Consider the following 19735-nt stretch of genomic DNA (forward strand, 5'->3'; position numbering starts at 1 on the left):
CAGCAGGCCAGGCAGCATCTCTAGGAAGAGGTACAGTCGACATTTCAAATCTCCCACTTTCAAATCTCTTACTAGCTCTTCTTTCAGTTAGTCCTGAGGAAGGGTCTTGGTCCGAAACGTCCACTGTACCTCTTCCTAGAGATGCTGCCTGGCCTGCTGCGTCCACCAGCAACTTTTATGTGTGTTGCTTGAAATTCCAGCATCTGCAGATTTCCTCGTGTTTGTGTTGTAGAATTTCTCTTGTTTGTGACTTTTTAAAATATAGTTATAAAGGATCTACATCACAAAATTTTGATGGTACCTTTAACAATATTTAGAAACTGATATGGAATAGAAGTATTGTATTTTATATAATATACATAAATATAAACTAACTGTTTAAAATGCTTTGAAAAAGAACAGAAAATGTTGGAACTATACATGCAAATTAGACTATCTGTAGAGAGAAAAACAGTCAGTATTTCAGGAGACTAGCACTTCAAACCATGCATCTCTCCACATGAAACTGCTCGATTTTGATTCCAACATTTTCTGATATTTTAGTTCAAATTATCAAAGTATATATGTGAAATTCATTTTCCTGTAGGCATTTACAGAAAAAATAAAATATAAAATAATTTACTAACAACTATACACAAACAAAGACTGATAACCAATGTGCAAAAGAGGACAAACTGCAAATAAAATAAACAATACTCAGAGTCCAGGAGGTCATCGAATCAATGCAGAGTTGTGGTGAGTAGTTATCCACACCAGTTCAGGAGCCTGATGGTTGTAGGGTAATAACTGTTCCTAAAGCTGGTAATGTGGGACCCAAGACTTGTCTGATGGTAGCAGCAAGCCTGCATAGTAGTGATCTTTGATGATGGATGCTGCTTTCTCATGCAGCACTCCACAAAAATGTGCTCAATGGTGGGGAGGACTTTTCCTGTGATGGACTGGGCTATATCCACAACTTCCTGTAGTCTTTCTGTTCCTGGGTATTGGTGTTTTCCTGCAACCAGTTAGGATATTCTCCACTGTGTATCTATAGAAGTTAGTCAAAGTTTTTGGTGACAGCCAAATCTATGCAAACTTCAAAGAAAATAAAGGCACTGTTGTCCCTTCTTTGTGAAAACCCTTATATCCTGGTCCCAGGACAGGTCATCTGATATGCTAACACCAAAGGATTTAAAGCTTCTGACCCTCTCCAACCTATGATATCCTAATGAGATTTGCTCATGGACCTCTGGCTTCTCCCTCCTGTAGCCGATAATCAGCTCGTCCTGATGAAGGGATTCGGCCCAAAAAGTTGCCTGCCTGGCCTGCCGAGTTCCTCCAGCATTTTGCGTGTTAATCAGCTCTTTGATTTTGGTTTTGATTAGTATAGATACCTAACATCCACAAAATTATGCATTTGCATTTATTGAAAACTATTCCATTAAATATAATTGTACATTTAAAAAATAACCACCAGTACTCACAGATAAAAGGCAGAGGATAATGGTTGATGGGTGTTTCTGCAATTGGAAGTCTGTGTATCAGAGTCATGTTTGCTAGAGACACAAGATATTGTAGGTGGAGGAATTTGGAGCAAAAGAAAAACTGCTGGAGGGAATAGGCAGATCAAACAGCATCTAAGGGAGCAAAGGTTTCAGGTTAAGACCCTTCATCAGGACAGAGTGTAGAGGGCAATAGTCAGTATAAAGAAGGAGGGATCAGAGAACGAGACCACCACAAAAACTTTGGCCTTGTTAAAGGAAGGCTTTTGGTTCTTTGATACTGTTAACAGAATACGTTGGGTCCAGGTTAGACCCCCAGAGATATTGACATCTAGGAACCTGAAATTTCTCACTCTTTCCACTTCTGATCCCTCCAAGGACTGGCGTGTGTGTGTTCCCTTCTCTTGCCCTTTCTGAAGTCCACAATCAGTTCTTTTGTCTTACTGATGTTGAGTGCAAGGTTGTTGCTATGACATCATTTAATTAGCTAGTAGATCTCACTCCTGTATGCCCTCTTATCACCATCTGAGATTCTACCAACAATAGTTGCATCATAAGGAAAGTTATAGATGGCATTTGTGAAATACCTAGCCACACTGTCATGGATGTAGAGAGAGTAGAGCAGTGGGCCAAGCACACACTCCTAAGGTGCGCCAGTGTTGATCATCAGCAAGGTGGAGATGGTGTTTGTGATCTGCACAAAATATGTATATTGAATAGATTTTAAAATGTGCAAAAAACAGAAATACTGCATATTTTAAAAAATGAGGTAGTGTCCAAGGGGTCAATGTCCATTTAAGAATCGGATGGCAGAGGGGAAGAAGCTGTTCCTGAATCACTGAGTGTGTGCCTTCAGGCTTCTGTACCTCCTACCTGATGGTAACAGTGAGAAAAGGGCATGCCCTGGGTGCTAGAGGTTCTTAATAATGGACACTGTGTTTCTGAGACACTGCTCCTTGAAGATGTCCTGGGTACTTTGTAGGCTAGTACCCAAGATGGAGCTGACTAAATTTACAATCATCTACAGCTTCTTTCGGTCCTGTGCAGTAGCCCCTCCATACCAGACAGTGATGCAGCCTGACAGGATGCTCTCCATGGTACATATATAGAAGGTTTTGAGTGTATTTATTGACATACCAAATACTTCAAACTCCTAATGAAGTATAATTGCTATCTTGCTTTCTTTATAAGTGCATTGATATGTTGAGAACAGGTTAGATCCTCAGATCTTGACACCCAGGAACTTGAAACTGCTCACTCTCTGCACTTCTGATCCCTCTATGAGGATTGGTATGTGTTCCTTCGTCTTACCCTTCCTGAAGTCCACAATCAGCTCTTTCGTCTTACTGACGTCGTGCCAGGTTGTTGCTGCGACACCTCTCCACTAGTTGGCATATCTCGCTCCTGTATGCCCTCTCGTCACCACCTGAGATTCTACCAACAATGGCTGTATCGTCAGCAAATTTTTAGATGGTATTTGAGCTGTACCTAGCCACACAGTCATGGGTATACAGGTTTCCCCCACCATCCGAAGGTAGAGCATTCCTATGAAACGGTTCGTAAGCCGGAATGTCATAAAGTGAAGAAGCAATTACCATTTATTTATATGGGAAAATTTTGTGAGCATTCACAGACCCAAAAATAACCTACCAAATCATGCCAAATAACACATAAAACCTAAAATAACAGTAACATATAGTAAAAGCAGGAATGTTATGATAAATACACAGCCTATATAAAGTAGAAATACTTTTCCATAATCATTGCCTGAACTGTTCTCCGTAGCGAAAATCTCACGCAAGCGCTCTCCACAGAAACACGGCGCAAGCACTCGCCAGTAACCTTTAAGCTATGAAGCTGCCAAATCATACCAAATAACACGTAAAAATACACAGCCGATATAAAGTAGAAATAATGTATGTACAGTGTATATCACTTACCGTAATTGGGACAGCGCCGAGCACACTAATGGTGTGTTAGGCTGAGTCGTTGGAGTTTGGGTGGTGCAGTGGCCCCACCCTCCAGGCCGCCGACCAATACCGATCCGCGAAGCATGCAGCGGTAGCCGGGAGGCACACAGCACATCTTTAAGAAAAAAGCCGAAATAAACATGCTAATTAATTAGGTGCCACCCAGCGTGTAATTGTCAGCCCAGATCAGTGCCGATTGCATCGCCTCTGATCTGGGCTGACAATTACGTGCTGGGCGGCACCTAATTGTCTAGTTTTATGCTAAGTGTAACACCCTTACAAGCTCTTTCAGGCTTTTCCAATACCATAGAACTCATCTTACTAACGGCTGCTCACAGGCTCGTGTTTAAGCAATGCCGGCAAGAATGCAGTTCCAAATCCGGGGGAGAGCGACTACTCAGGGCGCGCGCTGGTTTTTTCGTAACAGTGAAAACACCTTCTGTTAGCGAAAACAGAGAACTAATGTAGGCCTTTCGTAACGGTGAGGTTTCGTAAAGCGAACACTCGAAAAGCGGGGGACACCTGTAGAAAGAGTAGAGCAGTGGGCTAAGCACACACCCCTGAGGTGCGCCAGTGTTGATCGTCAGTGAGAAGGAGATATTATCACCAATCCACACAGATTGTGGTCATTCGGTTAGGAAGTCGAGGATCCAATTGCAGAGGGAGGTACAGAGGCCCAGGTTCTGCAACTTCTCAATCAGGATTGTGGGAATGATGGTATTAAATGCTGAGCTGTAGTCAATGAACAGCATCCTGACATAGGTGTTTGGTGTTGTCCAGGTGGTCTAAAGCCGTGTGGAGAGCCATTGAGATTGCATCTGCCATTGACCTATTGTGGCAATAGGCAAATTGCAATGGGTTCAGGTCCTTGCTGAGGCAGGAGTTCAGTCTAGTCATGGCCAACCTCTCAAAGCATTTCATCACTGTCGATGTGAGTGCTACCAGTCATTAAGGCAGCTCACATTGTTCTTCTTAGGCACTGGTAAAATTGTTGCCTTTTTTGAAGCAAGTGGGAACTTCCGCCCGTAGCAGTGATAGGTTGAAAATGTCCTTGAATACTCCTGCCATTTGGTTGGCACAGGTTTTCAGAGCCTTACCAAGTACTCCATTAGGACCATCCGCCTTGCGAGGGTCCACTCTCAGTCTCTTTAAAGATAGCCTAACATCAGCCTCTGAGACAGCGATCATAGGGTCATCGGGTGCAGCAGGGATCTTCACAGCTGTAGTTATCTTCAAAGCAGGCATAGAAGACATTGAGGGCACTGATTTTTTTTTAGCTGATCGAACAGCCAGCATCCATGTATAAAAGACAAGTCATGTTTACTGAACCAAAGAAGCTTTTATTTTAAAATTTAGAAAAAGAGAACTGTAAATAGTAGATAGAGGAACATCTACTTGTATGGACTTCCAGTCAATAGAGCTCATCTTAAAGACACAATTAGCGAAAACTGAAGCTCATGGAATTGAAGCCAAACTAATGATGCCTGGATATTGACTGAGCTGAAGACCTAAATAAGGGATAACATGCAAGTACTCTAATTGACAGGCTATTACTGGCGACATCCCATAGCAACCTGTATTGTGCTCTCAAATATCTTTTATTGTTTATGAACAACTTTGTGTGGCAAGATAACATTAAGATAAAACAATTTTTAAAAATTATCCACATTCAAGTTTGCTGATACAAAGATAAGCAACACATGGAATATAAATATTAAAAATAATCCTTTTATAAATAAATTGGAACAGAAAATGGCATAGTGTTTCTTAGATCAAGGAAGCCAGAATACAATATTGGAGCTATACATAATCCATGATATCATAATCTCATGTCCTGCTGCCCCTATGTATTGACCTTCAGCATCCAGTTTATTATCACTGTCTTCTATGATGTGAAATTTGTTGTTTTGCTGCAGCTGTAAATCGCAAAATCAAAACTACTATAAATTACAAAATAAATCGTGCAAAAAAAACTGTCATGTTCCCGCACCATTCTGAAATCTGATGGCGAAGTGGAAGAAACTGTTTCTGAATTGTTGAGAGAGGGTCTTCAGGCTCCTGTACCTCTTCCCCAATGGTAGTAATGAGAAGAGGGCATGTCCTGGATGCTGAGGGTCTTTATAGTGAAACCCTGTACCTTCTTAAGGTACTGCCTCTTGAAGATGTCCTCAATGGTGGTGAGGGTTGTGGTTGTGATGAATCTTCTAGATCTACAGCGCCAAAATAGCTACCCATTAAATGAGTCTTTCTAGACAGAAGAATGATTTCATATCAGAAGTGGCACAGTAACAGATTTCAGTCATTTTGTCAATCCAACAATATTAATCTACCCAAACTGAACTCCTGGATTTAAGCAATAAACTTCTGTTATTGGAAACATATTCATACTTTGTAGTTTGCTCCCAATGCAACTCATCAAATAATACCAACACTGTAGAGAACCATGAAGACAAGAAAGTCTTTGGTTTGACTCTCAGTCCAATAACTTAATTAAAATATATCAGCAAAGAGATAATGCACATGTTATCAGTGAATTAGTTAGTAAGAAGAAACTAAGCCTCATCTATTACTTTTGAACTCCAACAGGTTAAATGCCAAGAGTGACCAGCCTACATCTCATCCCTGGTCAAATAGTCTGGAGCAGGTCAGTGATGACTCCCAACAGAGACAGTCAGCAGCCAGATCGGTGGCACTCGCACCCGGGTTAGCGGTCACTCTTTATGGAAGGACTGAGTTCACGCGGCTGCTCTCCTCATACGCAGACAAAAAGACATTTCCCATATTCTGAGATTTATGTGATTATTGGACTGTTTCCTACAATTTTTTGGTGTTTTCTTTCTTGTGGATGATTGGCAGGTGGGTGATCGGTTACTATTTTGTATGTGGTGGGGGGGGTTGGGGATTTGGTGCTACTGTCGCTGTCCTTTTCTGCGAGTGAGGGGGTTGGGGATTATTACCTGTAAGGGGTTGTTGATTGTTATTGTGCTTGTTTTTTGCCGCGAACGAAGGGAGGTATTTTGTGGTCTGCGAGTTTTCTTTCTTTCTTTTTCATACCGGTTGTTGGGGGGGGGGTGGAGTAGATGTCTTTTCTTTCATTGACACCCATGGTCTTTCTGTATTTAATGGCTATCTGAAGTAGACAAATATCAGAGTTGTATTATACAGGCACACTTCAACAATAAAGTGAACCTTTGAACCTTTTAGTCCGCAATATCAAGGTTTAATTGTTGAAAAAAGCATCAGTTGGCAACCAAAGTTGTTTCAACCAGAGCTAAGCATACTCATTATCTGCAAAGCTTGACAGAAAATTTAAAGACATGAAAGTAGGATTAGGGGTTTTAGCATAAGTGTGGCAGGGAATAAGTCTGACAGAAATGGGATTACTGGAATTGATCAGAAAGTCAACATGGATTCGACTCTCGTTCTACATTTTTGTTGCTCCAGATTCCATCACCTGCAATCTCTTGAGTCTTCACAGATTTAATGGGTTGAATGGCATTAAAAAATCAGAAAACCTCAAACATTTTTCCACCACCCAGAATCACTACTATAAATCGCTGGACGTCCACACTTAACTGGACGGATATTTCATTGGTGATATCACTATATCTCCACGTCGTTGAGGTGGGAGGGACATGGTCTGAGGCACGGAACAATGCGGTACAAAAGTCTTGGCCCATGAACTGAATACCTGACAATGGGCAGAGCTTGAGGAGTACATTTTGCCTCTCTCAAAACTGTTGTGAATTTTCAGTTTCAGAACATTTTTATTTAAACACACAAAATGAACACCATGGAAACGTTAATAGTGAAAAAGAGTAATTAACCTTTCACATCCCCTTACCGGTGGTGCTGCCACGTTCTCAATTCTACCTCTCTCGATTATTCTGTTATTGTCGCTTTAGCATTTCTTTTAGCACTACTTCAAAACGCACCTTTCTGTTCTTTTGCGCTCGATGCTGCATGCATTTTTACCAAGTAGTCTCTTTACTCTGTAAGCTTCACACGAACAAGGAATTTTAATACACCCTGCTGTATATGAAAATAAACTAATCAGAATCAGATTTAATATCATCGACATATGTCGTGAAATCATTTGTAGATAATCATTAAAATATTAAGGTAAAGCAAAATGTGTTTTTAAAATTACCTTGCAGTGGACCTCCAAATCGGCTGATCGAGAATCCGCTTTACATCAACGAGTCTCGGTTCTTCTCGGATCTGATAGACGATTCTCTGATGTGACCGTGTGATTTGAGGAACGGCTAATTCCAGTGCGGGAATCAAACTGACGGAGACAGCTGCCCATCTCGGTCAGCCAGTGTATGGTGGATAGTACAGGCACATCAAGTCTAGGACTTGCCCCAGTTGAATGGACGGGCCTGTGATTACTCTGCACGCAGAGAGATTTCATAGCTAACGTGAATAAATGAGACGGCAGCAATATGTCTCACCGTGCAACAGACGAGAGACGACCCACCAGCCATATTAGCTTAATTTAATTTAATTTAATTAATTTAATTTAATGACATTGACGTTAAACAGCATACATAATTTTAAAAAACGTGCTGACGACAAACTGTCCACGTTGTTTCAATCTGCACTGTAACAGAAATTCAGTCACAGCCCCACAGTGGGCTAATATCGTAAAGCCCTCAGATTTTTTGATGCGCTTTGCGACAGTGGTTGGGGCCTGCTGATAGGCGCGCGGGAACCGATTGGCGACTTTGCGGTCAGGCTCATGTTGATGCTGCGTGGTTTCAGGGTTGGCCTTAAAGTGGAGGCTCTGTGCACTGTGGCTGCGCTCTGGTCTTGGAGGGGTAGTCATTTTGCTAATTGCTTGTTCGGTAGCTTTACGCCTTCTGTCGGCCGCCCGTTTCTGGCTTCTCAGCAGCCCGTATTCACTTCGAGTCCTGCAGCTTTGCTGATGCCTCGGCGTCTCACCACTGTGGAAGCACAAGATATGGCAAAGAGAATGGTCTGGGTAGATTTAGAGGTAATTTGTCTTACTGTACGAACAATTCTTTAGTTGTCAATCATTCCCCTATTAAGGAATCTAGAGAACGGAAAGTGTCGTCAATTCACTTGTTTCATAATTTGCAAACAAAAATAAAGGAGCTCTCTAGTAGTTATATTAATGCTGCTTTTCATGAATTATCCTGTGCTTTAAATGGGTCAGATTCCGATAAAAATGTATTTATTTGCCTTCCTTGTTTTTACTTGTATTTTTGTTTAATTTCTCGGAAGTTAACTTTTTTACAGAAGCAAGTAAATAATGAAGCAAAATATTGTGTGAAATTATTTGATTTCCCCTTGTCACAGCAGTCAAATTATAATTTAATTACTGACGTGTTTTAAATATGTTGACACATGGGTTCAATTCAACAGGAATTAAAGTTAGGAAGATTGTTATGTTTGGTGTTCCTGTGTTCCTGCATATGTAATGTGCCAAGGGAGAGTTATTACCACTGTTGGTGAGTTTGTTGATTTGAAGTAGGCGGCGAATGGATATGCACAGATGATGTGAACAGTTGGAATATGACATTGAATTAAAAGAGAGCTAAAACTCATGGTTCTGGGTACCTGGCCAAGTTAGTGATATACATAAAAAGGAAACTAATGAAATTTGAAAATGATCTCTATCCAATGTGTGTGCTGGGTGTTGTATAATTGAATAATAATTTCACTTTGTGCATTTTATGCCTAATTTCATCCATGTGTATTTAATGCTGCAAGGAATGTTAATAGCCAAAGCACTAATGTTTGAAATTTGGTGTGGGTTTGGGGGGGGGGGGGGGGGGGGGCGGGGAGAAATCAAAAGCCATATAACACACACAAAATGCTGGAGGAATTCTGCAGGCCAGGCAGGGTCTATGGAAAAAGAACATAGTTGATGTTTTGGGCTGAGACCCTTCAGCAGGCCCAAAAATTCCATGGATTTTTTTTTCCCTATTGCATGTGTTTTTTAAGAAAATGATAAAACAAACCAAATAATTATTCTATGCTATCGAAGGAACTTTATACTTCCAAAGGTTAGTGTGTTGTAGGATTGTGCTTTTACTGTCAGTCTAATCTAAAGTTACACTATGGTCTGATATTTTTCTTTTTCTTTCTAAACAGATGACTGGATTGGATATAGAAAAAGATAAGATCATAGAAATGGCTTGCATTATAACTGATGCAGAATTGAATATATTAGCTGAGGTAAGGTACCTTCAATTTTTGAAAAGGTTCACCTATTGTTAAATGTTATTGAAATTTATTTCTGTTAAACTTGCGTATGAATCTCTATTTCTTCTCAGGGTCCACACTTGATTGTTAACCAACCAAATGAGCTGTTGGATGGCATGTCAGAATGGTGTGCACAGCACCATGGAAAGGTACAGTATTGGCTACTAATGTGTTTATGTTGGCCGTTCTGCACAGTTAACAGTTATGTGTGGTCTGCATTTAATACCAAACTCTAGTTGCTATAATTATTCTACTGTTTTGGTTCATCAAGTACTATTAATGATTAGTTATTAAACTTAAAAAGTAATTGAAATCCTTTTTCTGAAAAAAAAAACAAGTTCACCTTTGTACCTTAAGTTTAAACTGTTGATATCTCCCTGAAGGATTTGTTGTAATGTCCTGAAATGTTTTGGATTTCTACAACTTAGACTAGAGCCGATATGTAAGTGCTTTTGATAAATGGTATGGTTAGTTGTATACATACTGTGGTTGTCTGAATGCTTTGTGGGACAATGGAAATTGATGAATTTGACCTTGCAATAGAAATCCAAATGTTCAAACCTAATATCACTTTTCCAATACACAAAATAGGAGCAGGAGTAGGCCACTCAAGCCTGCTGTGCTATCCAGTATAATCATGGCTGATGTATGCTGGTTTCAACACCTTTTCTGTGCCAGTTCCCCATAACTCTTAAATCATCTTCAATTTTTCAAATATTACCTTCACCTAGTAGATCTATTGATTTGTTGTCCATCTTCTGGGTATAGGGGGGAAGACTCAAAATATTATTGTGATTCAGTACATTTTCAGAATACACTTCCAGGCACCTAAAGTTTTAAATAACTGATTCCACTTGTGTCCCCCTTTTTTTGGACTCTTCCCCCTATTTAAAGCATCCCAATGTGTACTTTATCAAGCCCCCTTGGGATCTTTGAATGCATATATAAGGTCATCCCTCATACAAGGTGAAACCTCATTTTGCTAAACCCGAGAATACTGACGGAACAGTCTAACATCTTTGATGGAACAGCCCTCTCATTCCCAAGAATTAGCCTTGTGAATCTCTTTTGGGCTGCCTCCAATGTTACTATATCCTTTCAGCTAAGGGCACTAAAACTATACATAGTATTCCAGGCGTAGCCTCAAATCCCCCTAAGCAACTGTAATAAAGCTTTCCCAGTCTTAAGGAAAGTTCAATAAATGGCAATATGCAGGCTGCCTGCTTAACTATTTGTTGGGCCTGCCTTCTAATATTTTGTGACTTTATACCATTTCTTTTGTTTGCATAACAAACTACCCATGTAAATGTTCTAAATATGGAATCGGATTGAAGAACCCTCGCTGAGAAGGTCTAAATCAGGAAAATGTAACTTGGATGATTACTATACATAAAACAAGAAATAAACCATGAGGGGGTGTAGACTTTTTAAGCTTGCATTGTGTGTGTGTTTTTTTTAATGGATGTGATTCTGAAATTGTGACAAAATATAGTCAGATTCAGTAACTCGGGTCGGTTAGAAAGCTTTCATTCCTAAATGCATTTGCTTTTGAAGCCAGTGGGCCATTGGATATTCAAATTCACGTCATTCTGGCCACTGGTCTATTGTTGGATTGCATTTGCTCTTCTCGGAGACAAAATTTATTATGGTCAAAGCAGGTATTGGTTCATTTTTGTTGCAAGTACCTAGATAGTGAAAAACTTGGTTTTGTTAGCCATCCATACACATCATTCCAAAAACAAAGTGCTTTGATATATACAAAGGAAAAGCAGGTAGACAATAAGATACAAGGACCCAGGTGAGATAAATCTGTGTGGTCAAGAGTTCATCTTCAGTAAACAAGAGGTCCATTCAAGAGCCTTGTGACAGTGGGATAGAAGCTGTCCTTAAGTTTTGTGGTGCATGTTTCAAGCTTTCCATTTTCTGCGTGATGGAAGAGAGGTTGGGAAAGGGCTTTGATTATGCTGGTTACTGAGGCAATGAGAAATGTAGACCAATTCCATGGAGAGAAGTACTGTACATCTTTTTATATTTGGTGATTAAGCATCTGAGCCTGGTCTCAAATTGTCTCGGATCTCCATGTCATGGGACGAAGACCTTGCTGCCTAGACCAAGTGCTGGCTGATGTGCACTGGCTTTTTAATGTTCTTCTTTTTTTTTTATAAAAGAAATCGCTCATGGCCACCTTCCACAAGCAAGTCAAGGCATCTTTATTAAATGTACATATCTTGGAAGCAGTTGTGATTCTCAGCGTATCTATTGAGCTCTGCTGATCGAGATAAGGTGCCCTGGAAGTAACTCAAAAGCTTCTATAGATGTACTGTGGATTGCATCCTGACAAGCTACATCACTGTCTGGTATGGGGAGGGGGGTGGGGTGCGTGTGCAGGCTACTGCACAGAAGCTACTGAAAGTTGTAAAATTAGTCAGCTCCATCTTGGGTACTAGCTTCCCAAGACTACTTTAAATCTTCAAGGAGTGGTGCCTCAGAAAGGCAGCATTCGTTATTAAGGACCCCCCCCCCCCCCCCGCCCCATTGCCCAGGACATGCCCTCTTCTCAATGTTACCATCAGGAAGGAGATACAGAAGCCTGAAAGCACACTCTCAGCGGCTCAGGAACAGCCATCTGATTCCTAAAGGGACTTCGAACCCATGAACACTACCTCATATTATTTCTGTTTTTGCACAATTTTTAATATATTCAATATACATCCATATATACTTTAACTGATTTAATTGTTTATTTTTCTTGCTATATTATAATGTATTGCATTGAACTGTTGCTGCTAAGTTAACGAACTGCAGAACACAGTGATAATTCTGGTTCAAGCTCTCTGTCCTGAGGAAGTGTGTAAGATGAAGAACAGATGGCATAAACTGCTGGACTTGTTTTATAAATGACTGGAAGCACTGACATTTTTATTATTACAGGCAAATCTTGGCCTTTTGGCTGGTCTGTGGGGTGTGGTGTAAATAGAAATTAAGGTATAAATTTTAAAAATGTACTAATCTGACTTAAAATTTGCTGCAGAACTATGAAGTTACCTTAGTTGTAGGTTTGATTGTAACAGTGTGAATAATTATGACCTCTGCCAAGAATTTGTGCTTTTGGCTTTGAAACAGTAAGTATACACTTTTTTGCTTTTAAACATTACAGTCAGGTCTCACACAGGCAGTGCGGGATAGCAAAATCAGCCTGCAGCAAGCAGAATATGAATTCCTTTCCTTTGTACGGCAGCATACACCTCCAGGTCTTTGTCCTCTTGCAGGTATGTTTCAGTAATTAAAGTATTCTCTGTCTGCATGAATTTTCTCATTCTGCCAGTGCCCAATACTTAATTCATTTAAAGTAACTTTGTTGTATGTGAACCCTTGAAACTATAAGGGACAAAGAATCACCTGGGTAGTAAAATAAATATTTTGTGAAATAGCTTTTTGCAGCAAGGTATATAGTCTACTCAAAATGGCTGTGACACAAGTAATTACAAAATGATTGAATGCGTATGGAAGATATGTTTCTTAAATGCTGACCTTCCTTGCTTAAAGAATGTAATTGACAAAATACTTTTTAAAATAACACATTAGACCGTCAAAAGAATTGCCAGGGCATGTTGACATATGGTAAATGTACTTGTATGAGTTCATATCTTTCAAGGGATGAAATGTAATGTTGTGCAAAATTCAATGTCTCTTGACTTCCAGGAAATTCAGTCCATGCTGATAAGAAGTTTCTCGATAAGTATATGCCACAGTTCATGAAGCACTTGCATTACAGAATAATAGATGTTAGCACCATCAAGGAACTGTGCAGGTAAATGTTTAATCATGTAACAAAGCCCAATATTATCAATTGACGAGCTATTTGTACATGTTATGCGCTTGAAGTAAGGTACACCCTAACATTCGATTGTCATACAAGTGATTATCATTGAATCATCACTGCCCTTGATGTGTTGTTCAAATGTAGCACACAAGTTACTAAGAGCATTCAGGTTGCAGCTACAATAGACAGTTACCAATGGAAAATTTGTAAATGCTCTTTATGTGACACATGACAAATGCATGTTTCTTGTATGGGAGTAGACTTTTTGGCCCCTTGAACCTATTCCTCTTCAATAGGCCAAAGTTTGTATACCTTAGTTCCATCTACCTGCCTTGCTACATTCATGTGAGCTAGCGAAATCTTTATTTTTGTACGAGGTCCACTCTTCTACAACATATTCTAAACAGTCCTAGATTTCTTGGACCAAGTTTTGTGCCATTGGTAAATTTGAACATGTACCAATTATAACCCATCACTAATTTTAGTGGAGATTTAAGGCCCAAGCTCCTCTTGTTGGAGCATGAATAGTTGTCTGCCTTTCACTTAGTGAGTATGCCTTTGAACCAGGTCTATATTTTTTCTTCCCTTAATGCTTTAACTATTGTTAATTACAGCTAAAATCTCTTAGATGGAATGGGATCAGAATCTGAAAGACTGTACTAATTAGTCTTGATTAATCCTTAATCTGGAACTTTAGTTACTTCCTCATAAAATTCAAATTAGTTTAACACAGCCTGTCATTAATAGTCATAGTCATACTTTATTGATCCCAGGGGGAAATTGGGTTTTGTTACGGTTGCATCATAAATAATAAATAGTAATAGAACCATAAATAGTTAAATAGTAATATGTAAATTATGCCAGTAAATTATGAAATAAATCCAGGACCAGCCTATTGGCTCAGGGTGTCTGACCCGCCAAGGGAGGAGTTGTAAAGTTTGATGGCCACAGGCAGGAATGACTTCCTATGACGCTCTGTGCTGCATCTCGGTGGAATGAGTCTCTGGCTGAATGTACTCCTGTGCCCACCCAGTACATTATGTAGTGGATGGGTGACATTGACCAAGATGGCATGCAACTTAGACAGCATCCTCTTTTCAGACACCACCGTCAGAGTCCAGTTCCATCCCCACAACATCACCTGGCCTTACGAATAAGCTTGTTGATTCTGTTGGTGTCTGCTACCCTCAGCCTGCTGCCCCAGCACACAACAGCAAACATGGTAGCACTGGCCACCACAGACTCGTAGAACATCCTCAGCATCGTCCGGCAGATGTTAAAGGACCTCAGTCTCCTGTATGTTGGCTTTTCAATAAGCTTGAGCTGCTCTAAATGGTCAATAATCTTTGTAATAGATGTTGAATTACCAGTCTGATTTCCTCATTTCTTTAAATTACAATAATTGTGTAATTTCCCATCTACACAAGTGTAGTATTGGTCAGGACTTCTGTATTTCCTGCAATTAATATCTTTTTGACATTAAATTTCTCTATTTCTAGCATTATTCAATAACAGCTTTTCCCTTTTTAAGAAAATTTTTTTTCTCTGTTTAATCAATTGAAGTCTTGCTTTTGAGGTAAAACTGAGTTGTGTTTTTCTTGTATTTAGACGTTGGTACCCAGACAAATATGAAGATGCACCAAAGAAGAAAGCGTCACATAGGTGAGTAATGCCTGTTTTGTAATCTGGAGGAATAATTAACTGGGTCAAGCTTATTTGTGAATATTGCCTTTTTAACTGATTCAGATAAAATCAAAACATTTCTGGACTATTTGAATAAGCCGTGATTTACTTCCCCCCCCCCCCCCCACTGCACCCCCCCCCCCCTTATTTTGAAATGGTATACAGGTCAGGGAGTTTGGGAAAGCCCATCCTGCTATTCTAATGCACTTTTATTTTAGAATAAATCTTGGTGTACTTGTAATATCCTATAGTGCTTTATTTTTCAGAAAGGCAGGTGAGTCATATGAAAATGTATTTTTGGGGTATTAAGTATTGAAGAGTTGAAATCAAGATTAACAATGCTAGACTGTGTGCAGAAATGATCTTAAATGAATGGAGCAAAAGAAGGAAGGAAAACAATGCCAGCCTTTAAATGTAGTGACCACTAAGCACATCTTTCCCTCCCCCCACCCCCCAGCTTTCCACAGGGATCGTTCCCCACGTGACTCCTTTGTCCATTCATTTCCCTCCCCCATCCCTCCCCACTGATCTCCCTCCCGGCACTTATCCTTGTAAGCGGAACAAGTGCTACACATACCCTTACACTTCCTCCCTTACCACCAGTCAGGGCCCCAGACAGTCCTTCCAAGTGAGACAACACTTCACCTGTGAGTGAGCTGGGGTGATGTACTGCGTCCAGTGCTCCCAATGTGGCCTTCTATGTATTGGTGAGACCCGACGCAGACTGGGAGATCATTTCGCTGAACGCCTACGCTCTGTCCGCCAGAGAAAGCAGGATCTCCCAGTGGCCACACATTTTAATTCCACGTCCCATTCCCATTCTGATATGTCTTATCCACGGCCTCCTCTACTGTAAAGATGAAGCCACACTCAGGTTGGAGGAACAACACCTTGTATTTCGTCTGTGTAGTCTCCAACCTGGTGGCATGAACATTGACTTCTCTAACTTCCGTTACTGCCCCACCTCCCCCTCGTACCCCATCTGTTATTTATTAATTTTATATATATATATATTTTTTTTTTTTTTTCTCCCTCTGTCCCTCTCACTATACTCCTTGCCCATCCTCTGGGCTCCCCCCCCGTCCCATGATCCTCTCATATCCCTTTTGCCAATCACCTGTCCAGCTCTTGGCTCCATCTCTCCCCCTCCTGTCTTCTATCATTTTGGATCTCCCCCCTCCCCTCCCACTTTCAAATCTCTTACTAACTCTTCCTTCAGTTAGTCCTGACAAAGGGTCTCGGCCTGAAACGTGGACTGTACCTCTTCCTAGAGATGCTGCCTGGCCTGCTGCGTTCACCAGCAACTTTTATGTGTGTTGCCAGCCCTTAAATATAGCTTTGTAACGTTAATGCCAAAATGCTACATGTAGTTTTTAAAAAGCCAAAGTTGAAAGTAACAGTTTTGTGCAATTAGCCTGGGTCTTGATTTAGTCTGACTACACTTGGAGTATTGTGAGCAGTTTTGGGCCCTTTATCTAAGAAAAGGTGTGTGGGAGAGGGTCCAGGGGAGGTTCATGAGAATGATCCCAGGAATGAAATGGTTAGCATTCAAGCATTTGATAGCTCTGGGCCTGTACTTGCTGGAGTTTAAAAGAATGAGAGAGGATCTCATTGAAACCTATTGAATATTGAAAGATCTAGAATAGTGGATGTGGAGAGTATGGTTTCTATAGTGGGGTAGTCAAGGACCAGAGGCAAACCTCAGAATTGAGGGACGTCCATCTAGAACAGAGATGAGGAAAAATTTCTTTAGCCAGAGGGTAGTGCATCTGAGGAATTCATTGCCACAAACAGCTGTGCAGGCCAGTTCATTAGGTATATTTAAGGTGGAGGTTGATGGGTTCTTGATTGATGAAGGGAAGGCAGGAGAATGGGGTTGAGACAGATGATAAATCAGCCACGATAGAATGGCGGAGCAGAATTAGCCCATTGAGCCTGCTTCTATGTCTTATGATCTTTTGGGATTGTAGCTTGAAAATTGTACTTTGCCTTCAAGAAAACTCACCTAAAATGTGCTATTTTACTGCATGAACTAATACTGATTTAATCTCTTTAGAGCTTTGGATGACATCCGTGAGAGCATCAAAGAGCTGCAATTTTATAGGAAGCATATATTCAAAGAAGGCAAAGCAGAAGAGAAAAAACGAAAAATGCACCAAGAAAACGGTGACAGTAGCAAGCAAGATAGCCAGATCCAAGTCTCTGACTAACATGCTGAAAAAGATCTCCCAATAATTCTTAAATGGCCATTTGCACAATTCTTGCCCTGACTCTGGGCACTTCAATATGCAATATTGTTTGTGACAATTAAAAGCATTGTCCAAAATATCTTCCATGTTTAGTTGTGGTTTTTTTTGAGCAATTGCAATGAAACGTTAGTGAGTTGGCTTTGTTTTAACTGGAACCCTTGTGCAAGTTAAATTTGCAGCAGCATTAATTTAGAATGCTGCTTGAACTTTGAGCATTGCATCTGATATTATCTTGTCTCTTTCTGGTAGAGAAGGGCTTTAAACTCAACTGCACGTAATAATGCATGCTCAGTGACTTATTAGTGTTTTGGCTGATCTCAAGCTGATTTTTTGTAAATTGTGTTGAAATGTCTGGACTATAGATAAGAAGTTCTGATTACTGAGGCCTTTTCCATTGTCTATTCACTCAGTCTCAACTTTGATATGCCATGTAATTTAACAGCAGTTGAATATAAGCCATTTTTATTCAAAATTAAATTCCTGCCTGTTACAGCAAATGTGTCTTGGCCATCACATTGATGAAGTAACAATATACAAAAAGAAAAACTTCAAGTGTAAGATGCAAGGATTTTCTATATGAGAAGTAACCTGCTGAATGTTAGAAACTAACTATGTATGGACATAACCTTTTGTATGAAGAAAAACAACTGAGATTCCTGTACTTGGTCAGGATAGTTTAGGAGCTATTTTAAAAGATTTGGAGGTGGGTTGGAAAAACATGCATCTGCAAGAACAAGACCCTAAAATAGCTTGGTGGTTTTTCCCTATAGCCACTCTTGACCTAGAAACTGGTGTAAGCACAGTGCAGAGTCTTCCCAATTCAGTGTCAATTACTTGACAAGCAATTACACCAGTTCAAATGTTTGAAGTGATTTTAAACAATTATTTAGGTGTTTAAAAAAAATTGAAGCCAATGATAAAAATAGTAGATCTGAGGCTGTACGGATGAAGGGTTTTTGCTAGTGCATCTCTAGCTCCAGGAGTGGTGCCAGTGGAAAAATGGGCAAACAACTTTAGTTATTTTGCCTTTATATTTAATTCTGGTGTGTATGGATATGTTCTTAAAAGAACTGCAGATATTGGAATTGACTTCAAGTCAGGAAGCTTCAAGATAGAAAGAACAAAGTAACTTTTCAGTTAGCCTTTTCACCAGACTGGATAAATTTAAAAGTCTTGAATTATAGAATTATGCAATTTGTGCAGTTTCTAGCTGCCTTATTAAGTAATACTCTATCCACAGATGCTGTCTGACCAGTATACAATAAAACTGATTCTCTACTTACCAAACTACTGGTATGCCAGAATAATATGAATCTGGCTTTCCTTGGCCCTGGTTTCTTTAGTCCCTTTCTAGTCACTGGGTTCACTGTAAATATTTCAATATATAGCTTTTATATATTAAAAAAGGGTTAAGTATTAATAAGGAAAAAACAATACTCGAGAATCTCCTGGTCCATTGTTGCAATTCCCGAGGTTCATTCTGATTTTTAATTTTTGGATGGAGTGTAAGTTTTTCTTTTTGGGGCTTAAAAGGGAATTAATTGAGCAGGTGGGGGAGTGGGACTAAATGGGAGAATGGATCAGCTGATGATGAAATGGTGGAGCAGACTTGATGGGCCGAATGGCTGACTTCTGCTCCTTTGTCTTATGGACAATTAGATGGTACATTGCCAGGGTCAAGGATGTCTTGAATTGGGTCCATGTCATTCTAAAGGGGGAGGGTGAACAACAGGAAGTCATGCATATTGGTACCAACGCAATAATTAAGAAAAGGGAGGAGGTCCTGAAGAGGGAACATATGGAGTTAGATTGAAGCTGAAATGCAGGAGCTCCAGGATAAGTAACCTGGATCGCAGCTTGTGCCACGTGACAGTGAGGGTAAGGATAGGATGATGTGGCTGAAGAATTAGTGCAGGGAGCTGGGTTTTAGATATCTGGATCATTGGAATCTCTTCCAGGAAAGGTATGACCTGTACAAAAAGGACAGGTTACACCTGATCCTGTGGGACCAGTATTCTTGTGGGCAGGTTTGCTACAGCTGTTGGGGAGGGCTTAAGATCATTTGACTAGAGGATGGGAACTGGAGTGATAGGACTGAGGATGGGGTAGTCGGTATACAAGCAGAGGCACTGTGTAGTGAGACCGTCAAGAAGAATAGGCAGATGATAGGGCAAAATTGTAGTCTGGGATGAGACAAAGTATAACAGAGCCAAAATCAGAAACTGATGAATACAGGACTGATGACATTATATTTGAATGCACACAGTATACAGAATAAGGCAGATAATCTTGTAGCAC

At 40.2% G+C, this 19735-nt stretch overlaps 1 protein-coding gene and 1 long non-coding RNA gene across 2 annotated transcripts; one reads left to right on the forward strand and one right to left on the reverse strand.

The window, feature by feature from the left end:
* Window positions 1-4714: 4714 nt before the first annotated feature.
* LOC140185082 (uncharacterized) lies at window positions 4715-8301 on the reverse strand. Its single transcript, XR_011882491.1, has 3 exons — window positions 7602-8301; window positions 7296-7483; window positions 4715-5699 (listed from the first exon to the last, which is right to left on the reverse strand). It is a non-coding gene; the product is annotated as an uncharacterized lncRNA (long non-coding RNA).
* smfn (small fragment nuclease) lies at window positions 8121-17516 on the forward strand. The gene is made up of 7 exons (XM_072238324.1): window positions 8121-8447; window positions 9572-9655; window positions 9754-9831; window positions 12840-12951; window positions 13385-13493; window positions 15114-15167; window positions 17245-17516. The coding sequence occupies exons 1-7, from the start codon at window positions 8193-8195 to the stop codon at window positions 17396-17398; spliced, it is 846 nt and encodes a 281-aa protein (XP_072094425.1). The 5' UTR covers window positions 8121-8192; the 3' UTR covers window positions 17399-17516.
* The last annotated feature ends 2219 nt before the right edge of the window (window positions 17517-19735 follow it).

This window comes from Mobula birostris, chromosome 20 (genome assembly GCF_030028105.1).
Source record: "Mobula birostris isolate sMobBir1 chromosome 20, sMobBir1.hap1, whole genome shotgun sequence".
In the NCBI taxonomy this organism is placed as follows: Eukaryota; Metazoa; Chordata; class Chondrichthyes; order Myliobatiformes; family Myliobatidae; genus Mobula; species Mobula birostris.